Below are 27,982 nucleotides of genomic sequence, written 5' to 3'. Positions count from 1 at the left end.
AGGCAGCAGCAGGAAGAAACGCAGCGTAAAATCCACGGAATTTCCGACGATACGGTATAACTCCCGAGGTAAAGCTAGGTTCTCCGTGCCCAACTCCCTTATGCTGTGGAATGTGGTCGTGATGTGTACGGGGCTGTGTGTGTGTGTGGGGAGTTTCAGCAGTTCCGGGCGTTGGGCTGGTTTAGAAAACCTTTTTGACCTCCACTGAAAAAATGGTCGAAGAGCGAGGAGACAAAAAAGAAAGAGAGAGAGAGAGAGAGAGAGCGAGTGATGGCAAGACAGGAGATAGCGAATGTCAACTCTTCAAGCTGCATGTTTTATTCAATCTTGCCTATCAGGAATTTCTGGATTACTCATCCGGCTGACGTGACACTAAAGCACGATACCGTACGCTTTGGTTGTGAGTAAGAACGAGAAACATTGAGAGCATTCTAACAGGACACATTTTCTGCAAATGTTTCAGCAACGAGCTCGAAGGAAGGCAAGCATTCCACGCACTCTAAGCATCAGGCCTGCGAACGAAATGCCACTCTTACAACCTACTGGTCCCATGCGGAGCAGAAGCCCCTGTTCGGTGCGTTTCGCAACTGCCCGGATTGCTGTGCCCCAAAATTCCATCCCTTGCTCGACAAAGTAGCGTAGAAAAAAATGACAAAACATTAGGAGGCGCCTACCACGTGTTCGTGCAATTTGTTGCATACATGTAGGCGTAATAGGCGTGCTAGGGTCAAATCGATGTTTGAGCCACTTATTAAACGGACCATTGTTAGTTTGATAAGTTTTAATTTTGAATAAATCGTATTTGTATTAAAATAATATTGCAGCAGTAACCATGCATCAATTGAAGAGAATATTAATATTATCAACATGTTCATCAACATTATAATATTATTATTATTTGTAGTTTTTTCTATTTTTTGTACGTTACTCAGATGACGAACCTGGTGTATGTGTATGTTTGATGTTGTCGATTGAGTGCTCCCAAACGTTAATCTTGAGTTTTAATTGAAACAAAACATGGCGTAATTATACGTATACGGGCGCTTTACGGTGGCACAGCACAGTAAGCGGCAGGCCTGCGCTGTTTCTTCGTAGATACGGTGAGGTATGAAAAATAAAAATAAAACTTCCTCTTTTTTATAACGCGAAGCAGCTTGCTGGTGAAGATTTTGGATTTTTTCCACGCATAAGAAAAAAGCACATTTTAGAGCGCTAGAAAAAATCCGGCGTCTTTAGCGCGAAGGAAAGGAAACTTGATGGGAAGAAAAAAAAAACACTCACCAAGGATAAATTGAAAATGGGGGAAAAGAAACCGAGGCAAGCTTCCCGAATTCTTATCCCAGGTCGTTTCCTGACCACTGGTGAGTGTAAATCTTGCAACGAAAAGCCAGCTCACAAAGGCAACCAACAGACGCGCCCACGCGAAGGTTGGAATGTCCCTACGGCCGGGCTGGAACCGGGCAACGGGGGAACCGAACAAACAAGCGCACAGCAAAAAGAAAAGAAGATGTTCGCGCTTTCAAGTTTTGCGCACATCCTCGAGTAAAACCTCCGCAGAAAAGATATCCCATTCGCCCATTTCCCATTCAACAAGTTTTCGCCATCCGCTGGCTTTGAAGCACTCGAGATACAAACTCGCACAAGACAAGCACCAGCAAAAAAAAAACACGCTGGGTTTGCCGGGGCCTGCCGCAAAAAGAAAATCGAGCCACTTTTCGGACCCGGTGGTTTGAAGACGGATCTACGGCCGTCAAACGGAATAATGCGCTCTCGAACCCTTGAAAAGGAAGCGGCGGATGCGTTGGTATCGGTTGTGATGAAACCCCATAAAAAGACGCCCATTTCATTCTCACAAATGAATGAACGAATGGTTATCACTATGAGGAAGAGGAATAAAAAAAAAACACGAACGTTCATCATAAAAACGCTGGTTCCTTGGCGTGAAGGGGCGCGCTAGCCTAACGTTGGTCAACGAAAGTAAAAAAAAAAATGGTGTCGGTGTGAAGATGCTGAAGCCGAGCACCCGATGGATATAAACACAACTCAAATAACTAATAAAGAAGGCTGGCAAGTTTGTTTTCTTGCCTGTGTGGTCCCCATCCCCCCGTGTGCAGTGTACAGGCTCTTACACTTCGGATTTATTCGTCATTCGTCCACGCGGGACGTATAAAATCCAAAGATATTGCATTTTCACAGCATGTCCACGACGTGTCACAGCGGCGTAGAGCCGCCATTGGAAAAGACTGGTGTTTTCGTAGCTGAAATGTCTACATCATAATAAAAAGAGTAAAGAGTAAACACTTCGGGTGAGCCTGAGACTAAGTGAAAAGGGAAGTAGTGACAGATTTATGCTTGCATGAGGCAAAGCAGCTCTCGCGTAGGAGAAGGTACATATTTGGGATAAGCATTTATGATGTTGAATCAGTGTAACAAACCCAACACTAAATTTTCTTTTATTAATATGTTGCAAAAAGTATAAATATGTAGAGAAAGCGTGTTAAACGTATAGACGTAACTTCAACAAAATGAACTCTACTCTGTCAAAAGTCAGATAATTGTTACTAATACGCTGCTATTTGTTCACTGTAATGCAAGGATTTCGGTAGTCTCTTTAAAAAAAATCACCCGGCGAAAAATGCAAACTAGTGCGGTGGAAAATTCATTCCCCCAGCAGCCAAACTAATCCCCTTGGCATCAATCTTCACCGTCTGGTTCAACGGTTTTGGGGCATGATTGCTTCATTTCATTCCCACCCTTCGTACTCCTCAGCCGCCCAGGAATGACAACCCTGAATGACATGAATGAGTACACGACAACCGAAAAACCGAACCGGGAACCAATGGAATTCTTCGGTACCGAAAATATGTTTTCACTTCGCCATTTTCGTTGCCCGATTTCGGCAGGATTTGTACACCGCCGGGATGGATTCATACCGATCGCCGTAGAAGCCGGGGGACGAATTTTAGAGCGGTCCGTTGGATATCGGCGATGGAGTAATGCTATGCGGAACATGGGGAAAATTTTCACTCACAGGTTACAAATTCCACATAGTTTGCTGCCGGCTACCGTATGTAACCAAATGCAAAAGAAAGGTGTATAAAATCATTCAACACATATCATATAAAAATAATCATATAAAACACACATTTGGTCGTACGGATTGCATACTTTCAGGCCAAAAAAAAAATTTAGCCTATCACAACAGGTGTATTAAATCATTCGCCATACAAATATAACACAGCTTGTCGTGCGGATTGCATACATTCAGGCATAACATCCGGTGCAACGAGAGTGGTCTCAGTAACCGCAATTGATATTGACATCTCAATGTACGCGCGGTATAGTATAACTTTGGGCGCCCACGAGCTCGTGGCTTCAATTTCAACCCTGTCAGTTAGCCCAATTTGCACATTGTAACGTTTTAAAAGGTCGCTCTATCGGATCGGTGAGTCAATTTGATTTGCTACCTCACTTGAAACCGACACAAACGATACATCAAATACGTGATTTGCTTTGTCTGCAGCAGTTAACTGCTGTGTGACAGAAGAAAAGTGCCTTTTTCGATGGCAAAGCGTAAGCGATAAAATTAAGTGTATCGAACGTGTTGACAATGGTTCAATCCACAATTTCCTTCGCTTGCACAAAACACCGGGGCGGAGGGTGGCGAAACTTGGTTGCTCTTTATTTTTGTGCGATACGTCTCGTTGTTGGGACGATGAAAATGAAGCAAACGATGCAACTTTACAAATAGGAAACGAATAGCACTTCAATCAAAACAGAATATTTGAGTGGTATTTTTTACAGCATTATTCTTCACTCTCGTTAATTACCATTTAACTAAGGAAACTATTCGCTTTTAACCGTTTGACACACACAGACCATTAACCCCGGGCAACCCGGAGATGGAGGTTAATGATTGTAATGTTTTGCCGCAGGCAATTTTCATGTTAAATTGAAATGTAAATTGAAAACACATTAGCTTTAAGTGGCTCAGCATTTCCTTTTCACCCTCCGTTTCCTGCTTTTTCTTCATTTTATTATTTGTGTTTTGCTCCTTCGCCGTACTAAAGTGCCAAATGAGATGGCAATAAAATGCGCTTAACTCTTGCCATTCCCGTGTGCTTATGTGGCTGTATCTGTAGCGATAAAGGGACGGGACTCGTGTGAGGAAAGCGACAAAAAATCGGTAGAAATAAAACACTTTATTTAAGTGCATTGTACTGACCTCGATTCTATCCGGTCGGGTGGCGGATTGTGTGTATGTGTCGAACCGGGTACAGATGTGTATCGCCTTTGCTTCTGCTCTTTAACAATCGCACCGAACGTTGTCAATAAATTTTAAACGTTATATTTTTGTTTTGTTTTTCGCTCATTACTTGTATGCTGCCCCCTTATGGTGGGAAACGGAAGTTGAGTCGTGGAAATGATTTGCAATAATTATTGCCAACCGATTGTTGGCCGTGTTTAATGTTTCTCGCAGTTTTTTTTTTTTGGTGTTTAGTACATGTATGCATTCCTTCGGAACAATTTCGAATTGTGAACCTGAAGAAACTGCTCGAGGAATAGAACAAACAACGGCCAAATCTGGGTGCGCCATTTCGCCATTTTGCTCGAACTGTTTTGCGCTCAATTGCGGGCCCCGCCATAACCCAGTCCAAGGCAGAACCGGAAAGACGATAAATTTAAACGGCCGAATGAAGTTTCGCAATTGTTCGCAACTTGGTTTATTACTGTTATTATTACTTCGGTTCGGTATAGCGCGCGCACGGGTTTTTGGGAGGGGGGGCGGCGGGGCGAATGCGTTTTCCGGGCTGCCATTTACCGTGCCGCTGGTACAGCTCGAAACCCGTCGGTACCAATTAACGGTCGGAAGTTAAATTTAGTGCGCCCGTTTTGCTGTTGTAAACAGACGTTGCAGCACCGCCAGCTGCCTGGGGTACGGAATGGTCGATGCGTTCGATTAAAGTGTGTGCTTTCATGAATGTAATATCCGACCGGATCGTGTGCTTGGGAAGGTGTTGAAACTGCGCCAAATGTTTGGTACCATTCAAGACCGTGAGGAAAGTTAGTTTCCACCGAAGAATAAAGACGAAAAATCGACTAAAGATGCATAATTTTTCAATATTCGTATAGAGTTTACAGAACATTTAAATATAGAATAATAGTTAGCAAGTTAAATCGCCCAATGCACTGTTGTAAAGCAACCGCGAGACGGAAAACATGTTTACTAATGCAATGAAACAGCTTGACACACAAAGAAAATCATAACATTTTAATTACAGAAGCAAGTTGTTGTTTTTTATTTGCAACAGTTTGTACAAAGAAACTTTCATAAAAGCTTTCCTTTACACCGTACGGCCCATCGCCAGCAGCCAAAATAATGCAAATTATGTCCATTCCCGTTTCGTTTAAGGCTGTCCGAGGTTTGCCTTTTTTTTGCCCATGGAACCGCCCACCGGTTCCCTTTATACTTTGCTGTACCTTTTGCGAACGTGAAGGCTTATCAATATTAATGTTAAGCCCATTCATTCATCAAGCTATTGACCCGAACCAAAATGGCAAAACACCACCGGTGGCGGTGTGTGTGTGGGTAGCTTAAAAGTTCATTTCAAAAACATACGCGCACTCGCCCCCCTCCAAACCGAAGCAAAACACCAGTGAACAGACACCGAAGAAGGGAGAGAAAAGAAAGTCTGTGGGTGAAACAATTTGTGAAGGTAGAAGAAGCAAAAAAAAAAAAAACGAAAGCAAAATTACTCGATACTAATTTTCCTACCGCACACGGAAAGGCCACTGTGCGTGAGTGTCGCGAAGCGGTGGTAACATTGTTTTTATTTCGCTGTTCTTGTGCCTGTTACAGTAGCTCCGTCTAGCGGTAGTGGTTGCCCGGTCTTACGACGCTGAAAGCATTAATCAGTTTTTGCATGATGAGAATGTAATATATTGCTCGGGGTGCTACAAGCTGCACACAAACCCACACACACACACACGTATAGATACACAAAACCACTCCGAACAGGAGGAGAGTTGGCACGAAAGAAGCGACTCGATAATTTGAAAACCACCGGTAACAAAGTGGATTTTTATGGGTAAAAGGGTAATTTGTTAACCATTTTGTAGTGATTCAGATGAATACAAGGCGGAGGGTGTGGGTAGGACCAGCAGAAACCGCGTTGCACGTGAACACAATAATGAGGACGCATATTGTAGAGCGTGAACCGGGTAGTGGGAAATAAGATAAAACACCATTGATTGAGTTGCTCGTCCAGCGTGATGAGAAAAAGAAGCAGTTTGTATCGAATTATTACTTAATTTTCCTCTTTTTGTAAATGACCAGGCGTCTCCATCGGTATGGTCTCCATCAACAACCAGGCGTCTCCATCGATGTGGTCTCCATCAACAACCAGGCGTCTCCATCTAAAAAAGTCTCCAACATCGACCAGGCGTCTCCATCACGTGTAACACATGCCGTTTAGCAGGGTAATCATTTTCACGGACTACTTCGATAAGAATAATATGGTTTTTGACTCAACGTAATTATTCGCTCCGTAACGCTAACCAGAAATGAAGCGATCCGAAAGCACACTGGACTGGACATTTATTTACACCTCGAATGGTTAATCTGGAATGTCAGCAGAAAGCAGCGCGCAGGATCGGTCCAAGATAGGGATGTTTGCCTTTGCACGTGCGTTTGAGCCCTTCCAGCGGCACACCATCAGCCTAACGCTAATGCAACACGCCTGAGACGATGATAATAACAAGTGATTATGGGTTTCCACCGTTGGAAAAAACCGAGCTTACTGCTGAATGCGGATGCTGCGAGTTGTCGCGGTAAGCAGATAAATCTAATTTCAACTTCCATTAATAATTTTTTCTCGCTTCGTCTTTTCCATTCCCTCGCTTCCCATTTGCTAGTGTGTTCAACGGCTTGGAAAACGCCGTAGTACGACTTTGGTTCTTGTGGAGGGAGGGGGAAAATAAAACAAAAGTTTTTCCTTTATCCACTGTCCAAAACGATGGACACGAGCGCCAAGTCACGGTTACCATTTGTGTCCGCGCCATTCGTTTTGTGTGTCTTGGTTTGTCATAGAACGCCGGAAGAATTTTCCTCGCAAGAATTACGAACCGGGAGCGGGATGGAACGGGAAAATAAAAGAACATTCCATTTCGGTTTTCATTTCCACGCCGGTCCATTTTTCCGTTGTCCCGCATGTTTTTGGCTTACCTTCTCGGAGGGTTTGTGTTTCATGATATTAAAATTATGCTCGTTGTTTGGGATGGGCCTGACTTGCGGTGAGGGGGAATCCCGTGGATTCAAGGTAAACCATCACCACCACCACCGCCTGCGTAGTAATATCAATTTGGCGAATCTTGAACGGTTGTTGAAAAAAAAACACCTTTGATTTTTTGTTCTTGGTTGTTGGCTGGACGCTACTTCTTCTCAGTGCTCAGCAACAACCGTGAAATGGATATCCGTGCCAAATTAAATTAAGGATACTGCCACCGAATGAGGGGTTTTTGTTTGTTTTTTTTAATTTAAAAAAGAAGTACGATCTTTTGTGATCTTAATTCATTTCGCCACCGCACAAAAGTGGGTCTAACGAGCCAGCCGTGTACAAAATTTCATCAATATAAAATTAAATTTATTAATCTAAACGCAGATGCAGCCGGTCTTCGGTGGACGTTTTAGCGCAGGACGGGAGGTGGAAATTAAAATTCGGCCCTTCAAACAATCGCAACATTCGATGCGGGTTGTTGTTGTTGTTGTTGTTGTGTGTGTGTGCAAAGCAACTAAACCCGAACGGTGGTGATAGTATTGCTGCGTCTCATGAATGTGTACATAATTTAAAACACCCACACCACCGGTAACGAGAAGAGTAAATAGCATGACCGTACGCTTGCTGTTTTTCGTCCATCATCACCATCGCCGTCGTCGTCAACATCATCTTACAGTATTCCTTTCATTTGCAAAACCATTCAACATGCCTCTTTCGTGTTCGTTCTATCTCTTTCTCTCTTTAAAACGATTCGAGTTTCGTAACGGTTAGTCAGTCGTGACATTTTTTAATCAAAAGAGAAAAGTAGTCTTACCAAAAAAAAAAAAACAAGTACACTTGCCCAACATTCATGTAGAATTTGGGAAATCAAAAAGAAGAAGCGTATCCAGTAAGAAAATGCTTACACACAGCATCACCACCATCAACCGGTAGACCGGGAGTAAGGCAAAAATAAAATGGCTAACGAAAAGGAAAAGAACGAACGCAGCAAAAAATCCGGAACATGGAAAACAGGCAACCGAGCAGAGCGAAAGCGATGTAATGTTTGATTTTCATTCGGGTATCCTTTTTATTTACCCTTGTTTTCCCCCGTTACACCTAACCCCTGCGGGTAGGCAACCCGCCATATCGCACGATAGGCCCGTGTGACCTTCAACTCGTTGGTACCTTTCGTTTTGATTGGAGCTTTTCCATCATCCGGATGCTGGCCGCGTGTTCTTACCGGCGGGAGCTTATTGCATTGCCAAATCCGCTTGAAAGGTGAACCATGTTACGCTGAGTCTCGTTCATTGAACCCGCACGAATTACCATCGATCTTAACCATTAATCTCCTACCACTGCTGCTTTTAAATCGTCAAATTGAAGCTCAATGGGTTGGGAGATCGTTTTAGGGAGGGTTTTCAATGGATACAAAAATTGTCTAAGTTATCAGGCCAACTTCAAGGTCTTCAGGTTTTAGTCTACTGTAGAAGTCTCTAAATTCTAAACCGCGCCCGGTGGTGTGCCGTCGTTAACTAATCCACTATTCTAGCCTTTCCTGGAGACGCACGCTAACGCCATCTCCATTTGGGCCTACCACGCCTCTGTCCATGTGGACGACCTAAAAGAACTTTACGAACTGGACATTAAACACCGTAATACAACTATAATTACTGCATTCTAGTATATTACCTATCTATTGGGAGTATCTACTGTCTATACGGAGTAGATGATTCTAAAATTCCAATCACAAGGCATCGATTCACTATCCCATACCCGTCGGTAATAATGGAATTTAATATTATAATTTTATCAATTTTTCAATTGAATTTATTTTTTAAAATTAAATTTTAAATTTAAATTAATTTTTTTAATTTATTAATTTTTTAATTTTAATTTTAAAATTTCAATTTTTTATTTAAAATTTTATAGTGCTGAATCTCCATTTTAGATCAGTTCGGTAACTATTCCGTCAGTGAACAAACAGTAAACCAGCTTACTCGCAAGCTGCTGCAGCAAGCTAATTGTGTCATGCGGGATGCATAACTTTAGGCACCATTTCTAAAGCCATCCGTGCAATTGCGCCTAAATGTATGCAGTATTTACTTTTGTAAGCGCTTTTTAATCCACGTTTTAACTAATTCACCGTGTCGAATCGAAACTAACCTTAAAGCGCTCATCCCGTGCACAATTAAATGACATGTTTGTTGCGGAGGGTGAATAAATTACCATACACGCATGCCATCGTCGGTCATTGTTCGCTTTAGAGCCAATTTCCCTCGCGGTGTGGCACACCTCGGTTTCACTTAGCCTGGTTAAACAGAAAAAAAAACATAAAGCATGTAACCCAACACTGTTGCCCTTTCAAATTAATCCATTCGCAGAATTGGGGATTTTGTGTGTGTGTGTGTTTTTTTGGTTTTTGTTACGCACACATACACATATATACATACATGAGTGCACACGCTGATAGCCACAGCGAAACGGAAGTAACGCCGAAACTCTGCACAATTTATCAATCAAATAAATCATCCACGTGCGTACGGCCCGGTGTACGCCCGTACGGGGGCCCACCGTTTTGGGCGACGGTTTTATTTTTGATGAATATTGCTAATAAAGCGAACCGGGACGGAGGGGGGGGGGGGCGAGGGGACGTGATGGCAGTTAAAAAGGGGATAAAAGTGGAGAATGCACGAAAGAGAGCTAATACGAGCGGTTGATTTATTGAACGTTCTCCCTGTTCGGCTGTGACAGATCTGCTTTGTCCAGCTGTCAACTGTTCGTTTTTATTTGTGCCGGGTGCTTTTTTCTTCCACCCCCGTCCTGCTCCTTTTGCACAGCGCTCTGTCTCTGTCAACGACGCGAAGTGATGATTAATTGACCAAAGTGCCGCAAAATGCTGACTGCTACGGTGTGTTTTTGTTTTACGGATGCACCGAGCACTATGTTTGAAGGTCGCATTTTTCGTGTGTCGTCTTGCAGGCGTGAGATGTGGTGAAGGTAATTTTTGACAACACCCAATCGCCCATTCCTCGGGATGATGTAAATTTTGAGCCTGCAATAAGTGAGCATTGGGTTTAAAATATGTGTGTTTGAAACTTAACTGATAACACTTCCACTGGACCTGCACAGCAGGTGTACTGTGACTGTGACCCGAGGGTTAGAGGTTTAGTGGCAACACACCCTGACATACATTCACCTGTATGCCACCGTTCGTGGAAGACAGCAGGCACCTCCCCTGTGGTTTGTGCTCCAGGTCCGGGTATCATCAAACTCTCCCTTCCGTCATCAGCGGGCCGGGCTTCAGTAGCTTTAGTTCCCACCCAGAAGCAACCCTGCAGCGGTGGCGTTGTACTACACCTACGGCAGCGACCCCGCCATGATCTCACGAGGTGAGTGTTTTTTGTTGTTGTTGCACGAGCGCGCGCGCGTTTTGAGGTGTGTTAGCCCACGGGGAATTCGGCGTGACAGTCTCGGTTAGACGTCCGCCAGAATAGACTGGCAGCAGGTACACGATGATGCTATTGCCGGTGGTTTGGCGGATAGTATAAATGGGACCGCATCGCACACGGTTTTCGCTTATCGTTCGGCGAACGGTGTTGTGTACGTACGCATCCAGTGCCTCGCAACCGTGTGAGATGGATTCGCGCTCCGTCAGCAATTTCGAGCTGAAAGCAATCAATGCGTGGGATAAGCGTAATTTTACGCGCGGCATTAAGAGCCTCTTTCTCGAGTACTGCTCCAACAGCACGGTGCACGGTGTGAAGTACTTTGGCTGCAAGCGACGAACCCTGTTCGAGAAGTGAGTGTCGGGGGGTGGAGTTCGGGTGCGGACCCGGTGGACTAATGGCACGCACTGTGATCTGTTTTCTGCAGGCTGTGGTGGATCGCAACCTTCCTGCTGTCGGTGTACGGTTGTGGCCGGCTGATCCAGAACATCTATCGCAAATGGGACCAGACGCCGGTGATTGTGAGCTTCGCGGAAAAGTCCACACCGGTGTGGCAGATCCCGTTCCCGGCCGTTACGATCTGTCCGGAAACGAAGGCACGCAGCGAGTACCTTAACTTCACCGATGTGTACTTCCAGATGAACGAAACCTACCGGCAGGAAATAGCCAACGAAACGTAAAGAACTCATCTCGTTCCACCGTGTCTCGTCCTGTGTCGCGGTTTGTGTTGGCAACGTGCCTTGAGCCTTTCGGTTTCTTTCCTCGTTTTAGCTACGATCGGTTCCGTGCGGTTGCGCAGGTATGTGACGCGCACATACTCAACGGTGTCAGCCTGAACCAGACGACCGATCCGAGCTGCGTAGATCTGCTCCGGAACGTGTCGATGCCACTCCAGCGGGCACTGTTTTTCTGCAAATGGCGCAACGAGGGTGGATTTTGCGACGAATTCTTCACGGAAACAATCACCGAGGAAGGGATCTGCTTCACGTTCAACTCACAGTCGGCCGGGGAGATGTTGCGGCTGGACGAGCTGCACGATGACTATGAGTACATATCGGAGAAAAGAGAATCCCCACTGTGGTCACTGGAGCAGGGCTATGCGGAAAACACCGATCTCAATACGTACCCGGTGAGGGTACTGGGGGCCGGTGCCAGGGCCGGTCTGTACGTGCTGCTGAATCTATTCGAAGGCGATACGGACTTTATCTGTCGCGTAAGATGCAAGCCGCGGTGAGAAGCGGCGGGCAGCTATTAATCTACCCCCCATTTTCTTCTTGTCTTAAGGGACCTGTGCAAGGATTTAAGATCTTGCTGCACACGTCGAGTGAATATCCGCAGGTATCGAAGCAGTACTATCGCGTACCGCTCCATCAGGAAGTGATCATATCAGTCAAGCCGCAGATGATTACCACCTCGGCCGGATTGCGCGATTACACACCCGAACGGTAAGGAGGGTCGCAATATCGCGACAGTTCCCCGATGTCCAACGCTAACCGGTGGGATTTCGCTTGCAGACGGCAGTGTTTCTTCAACCACGAGCGCCATCTGAAGTACTTCAAGGTGTACACGCAGCAAAACTGCGAGCTGGAGTGTATCACCAACTACACGCTGCACCGGTGCGACTGCGTCAAGTTCTCCATGCCGCGGGACGCGCGGACGGAGGTCTGTGGCGCCAGCAAGATCCAGTGCTACAACGATGCGGAGGACGAGCTGCTGGAGGAGGACGTCAAGTACATCGTGGACAAATCGTACGACTATCGGGCGAAGTGCAACTGCCTGCCGGCCTGCACCTCGGTCCAGTACGACGCCGAAATCTCGCAGGCCGATCTCGACTGGAAGAGCATGTTTGCCGCCTACCGGCAATCGCTCGGCGAGAATGAAGGGGCCCAGTTTGCCCGGCTGTCGATCTACTTCAAGGAGGCACAGTTTATCACGTCGAAGCGCAGCGAGCTGTACGGTGTGACCGACTTCCTCGCCAACTGTGGCGGTTTGCTGGGGCTGTTCATGGGCGTGAGTTTGCTCAGTTTGGTCGAGCTGATCTACTTCTGCTCGATACGCCCATTCACCATACTGCGTGCGTACCGGGCGAAGCGACGCGAGTCGAACGTCTTCTTCGAACCGCCACCAATAGTGGAAAAGGCGAAGGACTTTTAATGCGTAATGGTGCCGTGGCGTTTCAGGTCGTGCCGCATATTTAGCAACCCCGTGCGATGAGGCTTGGCTCGAGCTGATGGGACAGAAAGTGAAACGAACGATCAAGGCAACGCCTTAGCTTGGCTGATGCCGACCGAGTGTACGAGTGACGAAATAAAATGTTTGATATTTTCTCTGCTTCACAATCGTTGAGCATGTTTTGTTCCCCGTCACTGTCGCGCCGCACAAAGCGTTCATTATCTCGAAGCTAGCAGCGTTGCACACCCCCCGGCAGGTGTGCCACCCCCCCTCAGGCACCCCCCCAAATGCGGATGAACATTCTTCGCCTGAAATTGATGAATCTGTTCGTGTAGTTGGTGCACCGAAATCCGGGCGAAAGCGTTCGAACGAAATGCTGAAATTGAATCAGCACCATCAGCACGCTGGTGCTCCAACTTCGGCGTCACGGGGAAAACGCACATCATTGCACCTTGATTTGCATCGCATCGCTCACGGTGCGGACCGAGATCGGTATGGCGCTGAACCCCGTGCGCAAATGGTGCGGGGTTTGCATTCGAAAATTGCACTGTTCTTATCTAATTTATATGCAAATGAAAAGCATTTGTGGCTTCGCCGCACGGGGGTACGGTCGGTCACCGGTGGGATGCTGCACCGGTCGGGAAAGAAAGCGCACCCCAGCCCTGATGATCTTTTGCACGTGATGGGTTGGTGTACTACAATGAACGGTAACCCTCCGCCACACTGTGGTTGTGAGATTGTGGCAAATGAAAGGCGGACCATTCACCAGCAAAGACAATCTCGAGCCCGGACAGCAACCGGAGAACACACACAATCGTTCATCTTCGTCTTCGTCGGTGGTGGCTTCGTACGTACGACGGGCACATATTGGTCTTAAAGGAACGGGACCAATCTTCAGCTTGCAGCGAAGATGCAAAACTTCATCGACACTTTTGAAACTTTTGCTCTAGATTTGTTCTCTTTCTCTCACACACACTCACGCGGAAACAGGACTGGAAAAGAATGCACTGCGCCACCAATACGACCGATAGCACCTTCTTCGATCTGGGTCGATTGGCCGATTCGGTACCACGTACCACATCGTGTGTCGCCCACCGGTGCGGATCGACAGGAGAAAAAAAAAAACGGGAAATTTATTTTCATTATAATTATATTATCTCTTAAAGTGCCCCCTTCTCATTGCTTCACTTGCTGCCACACCAGCTTGAAGCGAAAATCCAAGTGCTTGGCTGATTGCAACCTACGTTGCAATCGCAAAGTAGATGCGCACGATGGAACGGTCTTCGTGCTTTTGTGTGACAGCTGAACACATCCTTCCAACCGGATGAAAGAACAGCCCTAGTGCACTTCGGGCCTTGAGCACATTGCAATAGGGCTGGTCCGTACAAAGCGATCGAATGATGAACCTCGCTCGCCCAGGAATGGAGTGTTGCGGGGGGGTCGGAAAACACTTGTCATCACTGCAATGACCATCAACGGCATCCTCTCCGTACGGGAGTCAAATCCAGGACGGCCGTGTCCCGGGTGTCGGTCCCACGTCCAGGTGTGTCTTCGTTTTGGAAAACACCCAAAATAACATTAATTCGTCCTGTTTGCCGAATCTACGCTTCACGAAGAATCACACACCCACACACAGTGCTTAGTCCCTCCCCCCTTTGAGAGATACTACGGAGCGAAGTGGAGTAAGCTGTCAATTTTCAAAGAAGCACCCAACAGTGGTACGCTCTCGAGCACTGCAACCCGGGACCGGGTCCATTCGTGTCCACTGGTGTCGCTACTTTTGCGTGCCATAACAATGACATCATAGACGTAGACGAAACCCGCCAGGAAAACGAGATATGTACCAACACCGGGGTCACCCACATCCCCCCCCACCGCCCCTCACGGTACGAGGTACAAGCACCGGTACATACGTATCAGTTCCGGTGAAGGGGACTGCTCGAATGTTACCTTTCATCCGTTTAATGACTCTTCCGGAAAGATCACACATGTTTCCCGGGGTTGTGGTGCAGGGGACGGCCCAAGAAAGAACATGCCGGTGCGGCATGTGTTGTTTGTACGATTGTTTGCTCCCCGGAGGTGGAGGGGGGGAGGGAGGGTCTCGCTCCCATTCACCACACGGGTAGGAAAAACCGGACACCATCACATCTTGCCATTGCGATCGGGTGGATTCATTTTGCGACAAACGACAAACAAACAAACGCCCACGGATGCATCTTTCGGGTTGGGTTTTGGGTACAACGGGGCCTGGGAATTGCACTCCCATACAGACACACGCTGAAGTAAAAGGAGGATAAACAGTATGGGGCCAAAATACAGCCCTTTAGGGAGATGCACGTAACCGTAAACGTAACGGGCCCCTCGTATCCCTTGTAGAGGTAGCAATTCTGAAAGAATTCCACCACCGGGTTGGTGACCGGGTGCTTTAAGGGTTCAGTCAATTATTACGTAACGCTAATTTTTACAACTTTTAACGTCAGATAGACTTGAACAATCTATGCTAATAATTTGGAACTGTATTAGAACCTTCTTTAATCTATATAGCGGCTCAGTGGCATGATGGTAGCCGCACCGGTTTTCACACGAACGGATCGGACCAAAATCTCATCCAGACCAATCCCCCGAACGCAGGACTGACTAAATAAAATGACAGAGAGCGAGAAATGACAGGCCTCTCTAGACCTCTTGAGGTTGTTGTGCCGTTAAAGAAGAAGAAGAAGAAGACCTATTTTACCACGTAGCCGGATAGTTAGTCATTGCTACGGGGGATTGGTTCGGGTGCGATTTTGGTCCGGTCCGTACGTGTGAAGACCGGCGCCGCTACCATCATGCTACCAGGCCGCCCCTGTTTCGTTAATATGATTGGCTTGATAAGAATGGACTAATAATACTAGGCTAACTAAACGGCTCGGGGGTGTATTGGTAGCGGCGTCTGTTTTCACACGACAGGACTGGGACAGAATCCCATCCGGATCAATCCTTTGTTGAAGAATGAGCGTCCGGGCATTAAATGATATTGAATGATATTTGAATGATGATAAAAATTGTAGTTCTATGAATTGGCTAATACTTTAGATGTATGAAAAAGCATTGTTTCTATAATTTTAAACAACGATTTGGGCATTCTTCAGTAGATTTGAAAACATGTACCGCAATTGCACAAACACGCGAGGGTTCTGAGACTGTTTAGAGCTCTTTAAGCGCATTGCTTTTTTTTAAGAGTCGACATGGGACATTGGATATAAACTGGATCTACCACTAAATGCCAAAATCCAAAAATCAACACCCAAGTGGACGTCAGAAAATATCTAGACCGCGAGTCTTGACCTTTTAGTAGCAACAAGATTATAAATAGCACAGAGTTTGGAATAGATAACATGCCTTAACTAAGTTAATTCTTCATAAATACATGATGATGTGGAAAAAAGTTTTGTCTTATTGTATGTTAAGTAACAAAAAGATTAACCTCCCTCCCGCCCTCTATGCAACAAATCGTAACGTTGATACTAACCCCGTGTTAACGTTACGTAATAAATGGATGTTCCCTTAGTTGTCCCCTACTTTCACATGCAAGGTTTGCCGGAGTGGTAAAGTACTACGCATACATTGGCATGTTTTTAAGGGGTTTTCGGAACGATGAGTCACTTTCAAAATGGTTGGCCCTTTGGTAGAATAATCCTTGGCAAGCGAAGCTGTATCCTTCGCCTGGGATGGGTGCAACCGTTCGGAGCACCTTGTACCCGGAAATGTAGAATCTATCGACTGTCGAACGCAATTGGCAAATGTGCTTTTATTGTGCTGGTTGCATAAGGTCGTACCGGTGGTAACTCTTGACCATCATGAGCGACCATAAGGATGCGATGATGATGATGATGACAATGGTAATGTTTTTCCTGGTGGCTTCTTCCGGCGGGGGGAAGGTTCTGGTTACGGGGAGTTCGATTTTGCGCTAAACCACGTACAAAAGGTAGACATTCTGCGACATTGGGACAAGATTTATTTCTGCACCGAGAAAAGACTTTGCTCCCCGGTACACCGTACGGTCGTCGTTGGAGAACCGTTTACAATTAGCTACCGAAATGGGCTTCTGGTATGGTCACCGATACGTGATCTGCCTCTGGAATAGAGGCACCTCAATACATCATTACTTTATTGCCACTTTGTGCAACGATCTAACGCTTCCTGAAGCGACTGAATTGAACGGACACCGGAAATCCTTGAGTACAGGTGGTATGGTGCCGTGATTTAGTGCGATGCATAAACAAATAAAAGCTCGACCCAATAAACAAAAACCCTCCGAACCTCCGGTGGGCCAAGCATCAACAAGTGAAGCCGGTTCGGTTACACTATTTCGGTCTGCTCTTCCTCACTTCTTCGGAGTGACTTCTGAGAAGGAGGGGAGAACTTCACTGGAAAGGGAGTGCGCCAGAACTTTTCTGCCCGCAAGCCACGAACGGTACGAAGGATGCGACGGTAGACATTCATCTCGAGCCGGCCGTGTTTTCGTGTCGGCCGTTGGAGAACATATTTATGGTGCAGCACTTAAGCGAACTGTTTCGCCAGCGAATCGAACATTAAGTGAGGTTATAAGGTGTACAATCTCACTCGTATCAGTTGTTCGCGATAAACACGTGCTTTGGAGGTGGTTCTCTTGCACGAAATGGCTAGATTACTAGCTTCATAAAACCTCGCTCTTTCTCTCTCTCTCTCTCTGTGTCTCTTTCCGCAGCCTCACAACTTCAGCTGCCTGCTGTTGCTGTGCAACACGCAACCCCCATTCGGAATTGGGACAGGTGTGTTAGGTTATGTTTCGCACAATGAAAGCTTCCTTGCGTGTGCTTTTGTTTCTCATTTGGCTTCCACTCGAATCCTTTTCCACCATTTCCGTCCACTCCACTTTTCACACATCCGCCCACATCCGGTGCCGTGGGGAGGGGAATGCTAATTAAGTACACCAACATTCAATTACGTATTACAGCGCTGCCGTGTCTTTCCGGTGATTCCTGTGCGGTGTGTGCCCCCTCGTCACATCCGGGCACATAAACTTTTGTTTTGCTTGCTGTAGCACACTTAATTGCACCCGATTGCTTCGCCTTGTGCCGCCGTGCTTTCGATACCGTTTGTGTGTTACTGCTTCCGGTTCGGATTGTGGTCGGTTGAATCCACCGAATCCACTGCCCAAGGGGCCGAAAAAGCGCAGGGTGAGAGTTAAAATTACAGCGAATAATTTTGGCCTTTGAATTTGGCTGTGTGTGTGTTTTTTAAATTCTTGATTGGATCATTTGCTGTTGTAAGGTTGTTATTTTCCATGGAAAAGAAAGACGGAAAAAGGCAACAGCAAAAAAACAAAAATAACAAACAGGTGATGTTTGTTTGTATTGTTTTTACTTATTTTTGTGCTTTGTTTTAGTGCAATCTTTTTTTTCCCGGGGCTTTGAGCAAACTTGCTCATGCAAATAAATTGGAAATTGTTTCTCGCCGTGTTTATATAGGAGCGTTCAAAGCGCCAATCGTAGTTCAAATGCCTGCTTATCTTTTAGTACATTTGTTGTACTAAAAATAAAAAAATACACTTACGAATATTTTACTATAATTCGTGTTAAATAATAAATTGGAAATAAAAACAAAAACTAAATTTTTGCACCACTTCCTAGTTAACAAATTTCAAAATAATAAAAAAAACAATGTAAAAAGTAAACAACAATTAGCGAAGAGTCCAAAATGAAAACCGCAAAAGAACCCCGTTCATGACAACTTTTTTGTTGCCCTATCGCACGCCAAACGATTGGTGGAGCTTTCATACAATGCAAGTTCGTTACCACAAAGTGACCCACTGTACAACTGTTTCTTCACCTTAGGCATTGAATAGAAAATCTCCCCCATCTCCGCATTTGCTGAATGTCACCCGTGCAGCCCGCCACACGATACCGGACGACTTAAGGACGGCAAAAAAGTGATGAAGGTTGCTGTTGCTGACTTGTACTACGATTCGATGCCACTTGCCGCCCTACAATACGCCAATACATGTCTGCCAGCCGTCGTGTTTCGGGAGGGGAGCGTTTGTATGTTTTATTGGTCTGTGACATGAATGCCAGTGGGGCTCGATGGGTTGGGTCGCACGCCCAGCTAATAATAAGGCAGTAATGATGGTGATTGGAGGTGACTAGCACAGGGGTAGAGCACCAACGTATATGTGTGTACAAAGACCCCCGTAGACACCGTACCAGTCTGGGTTTTCGACCGACTCCGTCGCCGGAAGACGGAAAACGAAACCAGCGCGCCAATAAACCAGCGCGCGGCCCATATCGAATGGCTTTCGCGTGTTTCCGGCACCGGTTTGGTGTGAGTTTGGCATCGCGTTGTACTTTTCAATGTTTACAGAAATGCAATTCCGGTGCAAACCGGAGGAAGGGGATGAGATTTGCTAGGCTTTAATTTAAACTTATTTAATCGACTTTGATCCAACGTCTCGGCGATACACCGTCACGATAGAGGCATTTAGAAATTGAGGCGAAACAAATATATTTCGACTACGGAGTTTGTTGCACAATTTTGAAGAATTGTACGATAAGAGCTAGTAATCTGGTAGTAAGAGCAATTCTTGTAAATGTCTATCGCAGCTGAAATAGATGTCCAAACAAGCGAGACACTTATTGGCGCTCGTCGAAGCGTGATCCATTCGCGGAAGTTACGCCTATTTTATAATCAATTGTGGATTAAGTTACTAAACAAGTTCCTGATAACGAGAGGTGTTCTACAGAATGCTTTTTTTAGCTGAGACAGATGTACCTAAGACACTCGGATTCATCGTTGAGATAAAACCATTCGAGGAAATTAGACCGAATTTGGAATCCATCTTGACAGTACTTACATGTCTTCGTTTTCTCGCCGTGCACGCTGCCAAGTTGCCCAACGGTGAGCAGCACTAGAAGCAGCACCACCCAAACAGTGCCCAGCTGCATCCAACGATACGGCCATGATCTCCCCCGTTGCGATGGTGCTGCTGTTCGCTCCCCTCGTGCGGATGACGGTGGTGGTCTCCCGGGACCACAGGACGTCACTTCTGACGTCGCGGCCATATTGTGTGTTTTTTGACGTTTGGAGCACGCCTCCCTCCCTCCTCCGTCACTGGGCTCTCACTGGCTTACTGCACGTTCACTTCGGTGCCGTTTGGCGGTGGCAAACGGTAACACACCTAGAAGATTCATGACTGCACATGCACACTTTCAAATGCCAAGGAGGGCACATCACCAACAATGACACACGGAGAACAGTGCACCATTCTCACCACTGTTTGCACATTGTCTGGTAGTTGTTGTTGTTGCCACCACCTGTCACTTTAAATGTTTCATAAAACACACTTTTGAGCTATTTTATATGCTCGCGCGCTAGAAGAAATGTCAAATCAAATGAGTCAAGAGAGAGTAAGTGATTGCATTAAACTAACTTGGAGTTATTGGGGTAATGTCTTCTTCTTCTTCTTTGGCCCGCTCTTATTGTTGAGCACGTCGTGCTGACATGGCCTGGTCACCAATATGTTTCCAGGAGACTCGATCCAGGGCTGCCGCTCTCCATCCTCTGCTGCACCCGATCAATTTGGGGTATGTAGATATTGGGGTAATGTAGAGAGATTTTAAACCAATTATGGAACTCTATCAGACATTTTGAAGGAGCGAAATTTTGAGACTCTTACTCTCTCTCTCTCTTCAATGGAGATTAAACGATTGGAGCCTTATTCCGGGAGGCTCTCACATGAGATTCGAACTACAAATCTCGGTGTACCAGACTTAGCGCAATGACACTAGCCCATGAGACACCCGCTTCTTTATCTCCACAAAAACCTTACAAAATGCTAATCGTCAGCTTGTTCTGCTGTTGTATCTGTTTAAATTAACAGCGAGCAATTACCCTTCTAGTTGTACAATCATTTGCATAGCGTAATTTAATATCAAGCAGAGCTATTAAGTGAACAGAAGTTTGCACATGTTTAAAATTACAAAAAAAAAAAAAGAACACATTCGTTGGCTGAGATAATTACGCAGAGCACAGGTTGAAGGCGAAACTCAAACACACCGCCACCAACGCTAATTGGTTTGCTTGGCTTTGTTATCATTCGCTTCACTTTCGGCTGATGCCTGTTTCTATTAGTTCCACTATCAGCTCACTTCTCTCGTTGCTACCCACCGCCAGGTTTGCCGGGGGTGTTCCAGGAAGGGGGATGAGATCGCAAGCACGCATACACGAAATTTAAAATAAATTGCATGGAAAATTGATTTTCTCCACCACATACTGCTGTGCTGTGCTTCTTCGTAAAGTTAACTTTCCTGGTGGGACCTCCAGTGGGTGGTCTCCATTAGATCGGAAACTGGACCCATTTGCACAAACCCACACACACTTATATACACATAGAGCTGTGTGTGTGTGTGTGTGTGTGTGTGTGTGTTTGTGGGGGTCCAGGTGAGCCGGTGGATCTGGTAGGCGTCGCCGAATTCAATTAAGTTCCGTTGAAATTGAAATTACTTCTTGCCCATCGGGAGGACACACGCAACAGGGAAACATCCGAATCGGTGATGAAGGTTCACTTCTAGAAGAATCTTTCTATGTGGTGCTTTTTTTTGTGCTGCTGTTTGTAAAAATGGCCTCCCTACAGGTGCTGGTGTGTCTTCTTGTGGGTGCCGGAGCAAAGGTAGCAAAACATGGTTATGGTTACGTGCGTTGGTTTCACCATCGAGCTAATGAACTGACCAGACACACTCACATACACACACACAAACACACCGAGTTCTGGTCCCCTGGCGAGAGGAACGAACGTTGTGTTTTGGCCCCGTCTCCCGACGGGGATGAATTTTGCTTCACATCTGTCCGATTCTCGGCCCTGGGACTCGGGGAAATCACGTCGGGACAATAATTCATTCACACGTTGTTTGCTAGAATGTGATTATTAGGAAGCAAATCTGTGCAGGTGACTGCTTGTGGAGCGTATCTGATTTTTTTTCCTATCAGTGAAATACCCCTGGGGGCTTCCAAGGGAGGTCAAAAATAAATTTCGGCCATCTTTCCATCTTCCCCACTGGGTACACCTGGGTAATGTGTCGTTACTGATCTTCCATCCTTCAATCGGGCCTGTGCCGTAGGTCATTCTGCCCGCAGATGATTGAATTTTTACTATTTGTTAAATGTCGCAGGTGTTTAATTTAAATAACGACCGATTATGTAAAATATTTTGCAGCTGAAGTAACAGAAATGTTGTTCAGAGTTGTCGATACGAGGCGTTAACTTTAACGGTTTTGCATCGTAACACGTCTGAGGATTAAGTTGAGTAGTTTCTGAAAAAAAGAAGAGATGGAAAGGACAGCTGTTAGATTTATTCACTTGACAACATGCAATATTTTGAATCTTTTTCTTGCGCCTAGAGGCATGCAATTATTGTACATGAGCGAACAAAATATTTAATATTGCATACTTTCAGGCACGCCGCGTTTTAAACGTGCTAAGTGAGAGTCTGCATTTATGTATTGACGTTACTTAAAATAAGCTTTCTTGCAAATAGACGAAGTGTAACCAACAACTTATTTTTTTATTCAAACGAAGGCCTAACAAAACCACTGTACTAACTAGTAAGATACTCTCCTGCTGGTAATGTACTGCAGAAAATAATTGGAATCTCCTACAAAAACCGTGCAATAATACATTCACGTACTTAGCGTCATTAGTCAGAAAACAATAGAAAGGCAGCCTCATTTTCTCGTCGCTTGCTTTCCTGGGCATGATGGATTCAACCACAGCCCGGCCAGAACAATGGAACCCACCGAAGCGATACAGACAAATGGTACCGAATAAAATAATAAAATGGAGCAGACAGTGTGCGCACCCGTCATTTAGCGATGTTTCGTTCTGCAGTGGAGTTTGCGGTTCTGGTCGCGCTTTTGCTGGAATAAACTAACCCACTTTCTTTTTGCTTCTGCTCCCAAATGGACCCAGTTTTACGAATGTGCGCACCAAAGACAGGTTTATGTGGTGCACCTTATTCAATAGCACACTTAGTGTGGGGTACGTGCTAGCAACGCACCATTGCAATCGATAAGCATCCCATGCCCGTCTGGAAGGAATCTTCTTTGTAACGGCTGCAAGACAAGGTGCCAGAGTTTATAAGACGATATCTGCAAGAGTGCTTGGGTGTGTGTGTGTATGAGTGGCTTCATATCGCACCAGATCGTGTACCAGCAGCTTTGAGTCGCAACAATGTAAACGGGGCACGGTTGGGTTGGGTTGGTTTAACTTTGCCATTTTCCGCCTCAACCGAACCAGTCGCGCGACACATTTAACCTGCCAGGGCCAGGTATATGGGCTGCGGTAATTGTTTGTGACAGCGGCACCAAGCTGCAAGATCGGAACCGACGCGAGCAATATCTTTCGCGTGGTAAATTTTAAGCCGATAACCGGTCCGGACCAGGTGATACGGCCTTAGAGGGTTGTCTTGGATAGTACGTAAAGGCAGTCGCTACTTATTTAGATCGGTCGGTTACACCTGCCCACTGTGCGGAAGGTTCGTCTTTTACATTGCACAATCGCTTTCTGGCCGTTTATCCGCTTATCCTTTCCCTCCCCATCTAAAGACCAGGCGTTCCTGGTGCTGGCAGTGGATCGATGAAAACCCGGCGCATTCTTGCAAACAATGGACCGCTACATGAGACGCGTGTTCGTAAGCAAAGTTTTCTTCGCTGTTTTTCAAGTTGTGTTGTCTCGATTTTCATTGCATTTTCCATTTCCCTTATCAACTCGCACCTACACTTTCACGGGGTTGGAGCTGGGAGAGCTGGAGCGCAAACTTTGATGGAAAGTCTTTCGTTCGCGATATTATTGGGGAAGTTTCTTGAGCGCGTCAGAAGAAGAAAGGCGTAGCAAATTTTCGATTGCTTTTGGTAAATTATAGCAGTTGTTTGTTTGTTAGGTTTTTTGTTAATCATTTAATTGCTGAATTGGGTAGTCCTCGTTTAAAATGTATTAAAAAATTACAACGTAGATGATTTGTACCCATTACATTGGACGAGAGCAACATTTTGTAACGTGTGTCGCATTGTCCTCAGGTGCAAATTTTCATAATTGGTTTGAATTATTTTTCTAACTTCATGCACAGCTCCCCCAATGCGTGAAATAAATGCAAAGAAATAACTCCCAGGAGAGATTCGAACACCTAAACTCACGAAGCGGGACGCCTCTACGTTAAACTCATGCTATGCCAATTGCCTACTCTTTGGGCGTTAAATAGTGATAAAATAAAACTCCTGCCTGTTTTTTATCGAGAAAATTAGAGAGAAAGTAATCATATTTTAATGTGTACAGATGTTATGAGTACTTTTAGAAGGTATAATTTATAAGAAAGTTACTCACATTCTTTATGCTCATTAAATAAATATAGGGTTTACTTCTAATCCATTGCCGGGAATCCTTTCGCCAACTTTTTCACGCAAGAATAAGTTATCTTTAGTTTGTTGTTTTCCACAGCAAACTGACGAGGAAATAAACTTCTTGCGAAAGTATTTTGGTGGACAACCATAACTCACGGAAGACGCCACAAACTGTCCGGCAAAGTGGTAAATTCTGGTGCAAGTTCAGTGGTGTCAATAAGTTGCTAGAGAATGAGGGTTTTTTTTTTTTCGTTGTCCCGAATTTTCAACTGCTGACCGACTTCTTGGCAATAGCGCTGTAGTGTTAGCGAGATCATACAGTATAGTTCAAATTTCCGGGTTAGTGCTTCGGAACAACGTTGCTCCGCTTCACGTACTACTTGCATCCGCACACTTCCCTCACTGCTAGCCTAGCAAAGCATTCGCTTAACGCATTCCATTCCACCGAAATTTCAAGGACGTACGCGTGATGCAAACCACGTGCACTTGCTAAACGGTGTCCATGAGTGCTCTACTCCGAAAAACTTGAAATATGTTAATCATTCACTTCACTCGGGGTTTCGTGTGCACGCAAATTGTTGTGCCAAACTCGAAGGTCACTTCGAAGTAGTACTACCAGAGCTAGTGCAGCCCCTTGAAGCGTATAATTATGAAACAAGTGCACCGAAATGAAGCCCGGAAAAAGCGTAACAGCGGCTTGCCGTGGTGAATGTTTTCGCTATTGAAATGCAAATATTTATGCGAAGTACTGTGTGGCTGTAGAAGTAGAAGTGTCCTTGGCGACTTAAAAACAACCGGAACACAAGAGCCGAAGAAAACAAACGATTTTGTGAAGTGCACTGTTGAAGGTCTTTGTGTACGTTTCGTGTTTTACCAGTGCCGGAAGCCCTCCATTTGTGTGTTTCCTTGTGACTGCTGGATTTGTGTTTTCTGCCTGCGTACATTATGCAAAAGGGGTAAATTAATTTTATCATTACACCAAACAATAATTTACAATGAGAGGTTTTGGTGTGAGGAAAATAAAATGAACGAACTGTCAAGTTAGATGGTCATTTTATTTACTCGTTTACGATATGCGGTTGACGTTGCTGTCAAGTTGACAGCACTGTCAAATGGAGATAGTGTACACTTTTTAAGTGTAAATAAAACCACTAACCTGTAGTAACAACTAATGCAAACAACAAAATAACAATTATCATAGTAACATTTGGCCTAAAACCACAAAAAAGATAGGAAATTGGGTTCGTGGCGGGCAAAACAAAGTTTTTGTTTTTTTTTTGCAAAAGCACCGCTGTAAACTGTTCTGTTCTTCCGGCGCACACTTCACACTAATGCAGGTTGGTATCAAATTTGCGCGCGCTTGGTGGTTTCAAATTGTACACCCACAAAATTCAGTTCACAGCGTCACAACGAGACGGCTCGGACAGGAAAAGCATCCTTTTCCCGGCACATTCTTGCCAGCACCCAGGAAAACGGTACGGTTGCTGCCCGCCACACGCAACGGGAGTGTATGTGCTTTTCGGTAATTAAAACTACATTTCAACTCGCCGTGCACGTGTCCTGCTCTCTGCCCGGTTGAGGTTCTTTTCGGGCTTCCGTGCCGTTTCGGGTTCGGCATCTTCCGCCACTGGGAACAGGTGGAAATTTGAATAAAATATAACCACGAACAGTGGCTCCCGGATGTGGGACTCAGTTTGAGGCGAGTTGAAATTGGGAGATGTATGTGCGTGTGTGTGTGGAGGAGAGCGGGGAGGATTTTTTCTTGTTCATCTGCTACATCGAGTCATTGAGCTGGTTAGGTTCGAATGCTCCACCGGCAGATGGCAGATTCTTATTGCCTGAGCAGATCTCGTACACGGAACGTGCATATGCTGCAGCTGCATGGTCCCATCACCTACTCACACTAGCTCATAGTTTCCTTTCCATTCCCGGCCTCAAGAATGCTCCGACACAAAAAGCACTCCTCAGCACACAGTCACTATGGAAATTCTACACCGTACAGAATGGGTTGCGCGGTTACTCCCCCCCCCCCCTCTCCCTCCCCCTCCTCCTCCCACCTTTAAGTCACTTGTACACTTGTTCACCTACTGAATACTGCTTACAATTTCGGGAAGCACCGTAACGAATCGATTTCCGCATTAATCTGGTCCCGGGACGGGGGTGGCATTTTCGGTCGCTAGGGTGGCTAATACGCCCACCGACCGGGTACCGGGATTGGATAGTTCCCGGTAAATGGCGGGAGAATATATCGAAGGTACAGCATCACTGGGTTATGTTAACATCCTTTCCTGGCAAAACCAGTACCGCCTTATCTGCCCTTTCAGGTACGAGTTGAGCGGAGGAACACGGATGTGTTCGTGTGCGAATCTGTAATATTCAACACGGACCTGTCAAATCCCATTGATTTACGCGCCTAGTCTATAGAGCATGGGTTTATTTAAAAAAAAAAGAGAGACCTCGTAAGCAGATAAATCAAAGCGAAAACTATGCTCAGCACTTTACGCTTCGGTCGCTAACTTTTATCCGATAATCTACTCCATTTTGTGCGCCTTTCCCTTTATTTTCTGGTTCATTTTGAATTTTTTTTTTCCATGTTGCGTTACGAATTCGCATCGGTAACTTGAGAATTCTGAAGCTAGGCAAGAAAACTAGTGGAAAATGTTCAACTACAAACATTTTTTTTCCCTTTGCTTTGGCTTCATTAGATTATATTCTTTGCGTATGGGTTTAATATTGGGAAAGGTTAAAATATTTTTATTTAATTATACCTTTTTTTAAATAAACTAAAATATGATGTACCTATCCTATCGTTTAACTATATATTTTGGGGTTAAAAAATAACCTTAATTCACTACTACTTCACCACCGCACGACACAAACATCATCGAAGGAAACCATGGAAATGAGAACCCATTCCGTCGGATTCACCCAAAAGAGCGAATAGCTCACACACATGCACACTGCTTTGCCACTCATTTGCCTCTTGATGTCGAAAGACTTCCCGCGCCTTTCGCATCGCGACGATGGTGTGCAATGAATTATGAATGTTTATTACGCACGTACCGCATATTACTATTACCCGGAGATAATCTAAGCAACGGGTGTTGTTCGTGGTGTGTATTTTGATTGTCCCAACCTAATAGTGCAATCGTTCCGATTAACAAAAAAAACACACACACACACACAATCACACAATCCAAATGTTTCGGGGTAACATTTCCGGGTTGGGAAAATCGTGCCATGTCACAATTGAATTGGCAATTTCGATTTTTATTTGATTCCCACCCCCTTCCCTCACACCTCCCACGTGAGAGGGTGGGAATGGGGAAGGATGGACAGGGTGGCGTAACGGTTCTGCTCAATAATTTTAATGAGTTTTTGTCCCGTTTTCCCGCACCACGGAGACGGGTGGGGGGAAAAAGCCCCATGTTCCCGTACACATCATTTGTCATTTTGTTTCCTGACGTTGGCCCCCATATACCTTATACGTGAGCAACCCCATTTTGCGGGCCGAGGGGTTGACGTTTTCTTTTTGTTGTTGTTGCTCCCATTTGCTCACATGATTTCGGCCATCTTTCTCTTTCTCTCTCTCTCTTGGCGGCACAAAAGGACACTCTCGGAGGAGACTTTGATTCAGATTTGCTGTCCCTCTTTTGCCCGTGTGGTTTCCCTCCACTGGGCGCGCAAAGCAAGGACG

General features: G+C 45.5%; 2 protein-coding genes across 2 annotated transcripts in view; one reads left to right on the top strand and one right to left on the bottom strand.

The window, feature by feature from the left end:
• LOC128710091 (uncharacterized) overlaps positions 1–19,956 on the bottom strand; it is a 43,538-nt gene extending 23,582 nt beyond the window's left edge. Inside the window, exon 1 of the mRNA XM_053805131.1 lies at positions 19,749–19,956. Within this exon, the coding sequence (XP_053661106.1) occupies positions 19,749–19,956 (208 nt within the window). The remainder of the gene's footprint in view (positions 1–19,748) is intronic.
• LOC128710090 (pickpocket protein 28-like) lies at positions 10,895–12,859 on the top strand. Its single transcript, XM_053805130.1, has 5 exons — positions 10,895–11,058; positions 11,133–11,381; positions 11,477–11,918; positions 11,990–12,150; positions 12,220–12,859. The coding sequence occupies exons 1-5, from the start codon at positions 10,895–10,897 to the stop codon at positions 12,857–12,859; spliced, it is 1,656 nt and encodes a 551-aa protein (XP_053661105.1).
• Positions 19,957–27,982: the final 8,026 nt, after the last annotated feature.

The sequence above is a fragment of the Anopheles marshallii genome, chromosome 2 (assembly GCF_943734725.1).
Source record: "Anopheles marshallii chromosome 2, idAnoMarsDA_429_01, whole genome shotgun sequence".
Taxonomy (NCBI): domain Eukaryota; kingdom Metazoa; phylum Arthropoda; class Insecta; order Diptera; family Culicidae; genus Anopheles; species Anopheles marshallii.
The sequence above is the reverse complement of the archived record's forward strand: the minus strand, read 5'-3'. Positions and strand labels throughout refer to the sequence as shown.

Excerpts from the sequence above, each read along its gene's own strand:
- LOC128710090 (XM_053805130.1), top strand. The coding sequence starts at position 10,895 with ATGGATTCGCGCTCCGTCAGCAATTTCGAGCTGAAAGCAATCAATGCG. Across the intron at positions 11,059-11,132 it reads CGACGAACCCTGTTCGAGAA|GCTGTGGTGGATCGCAACCT; the intron begins GTGAGTGTCGGG and ends TGTTTTCTGCAG. Across the intron at positions 11,382-11,476 it reads CAGGAAATAGCCAACGAAAC|CTACGATCGGTTCCGTGCGG; the intron begins GTAAAGAACTCA and ends TCCTCGTTTTAG.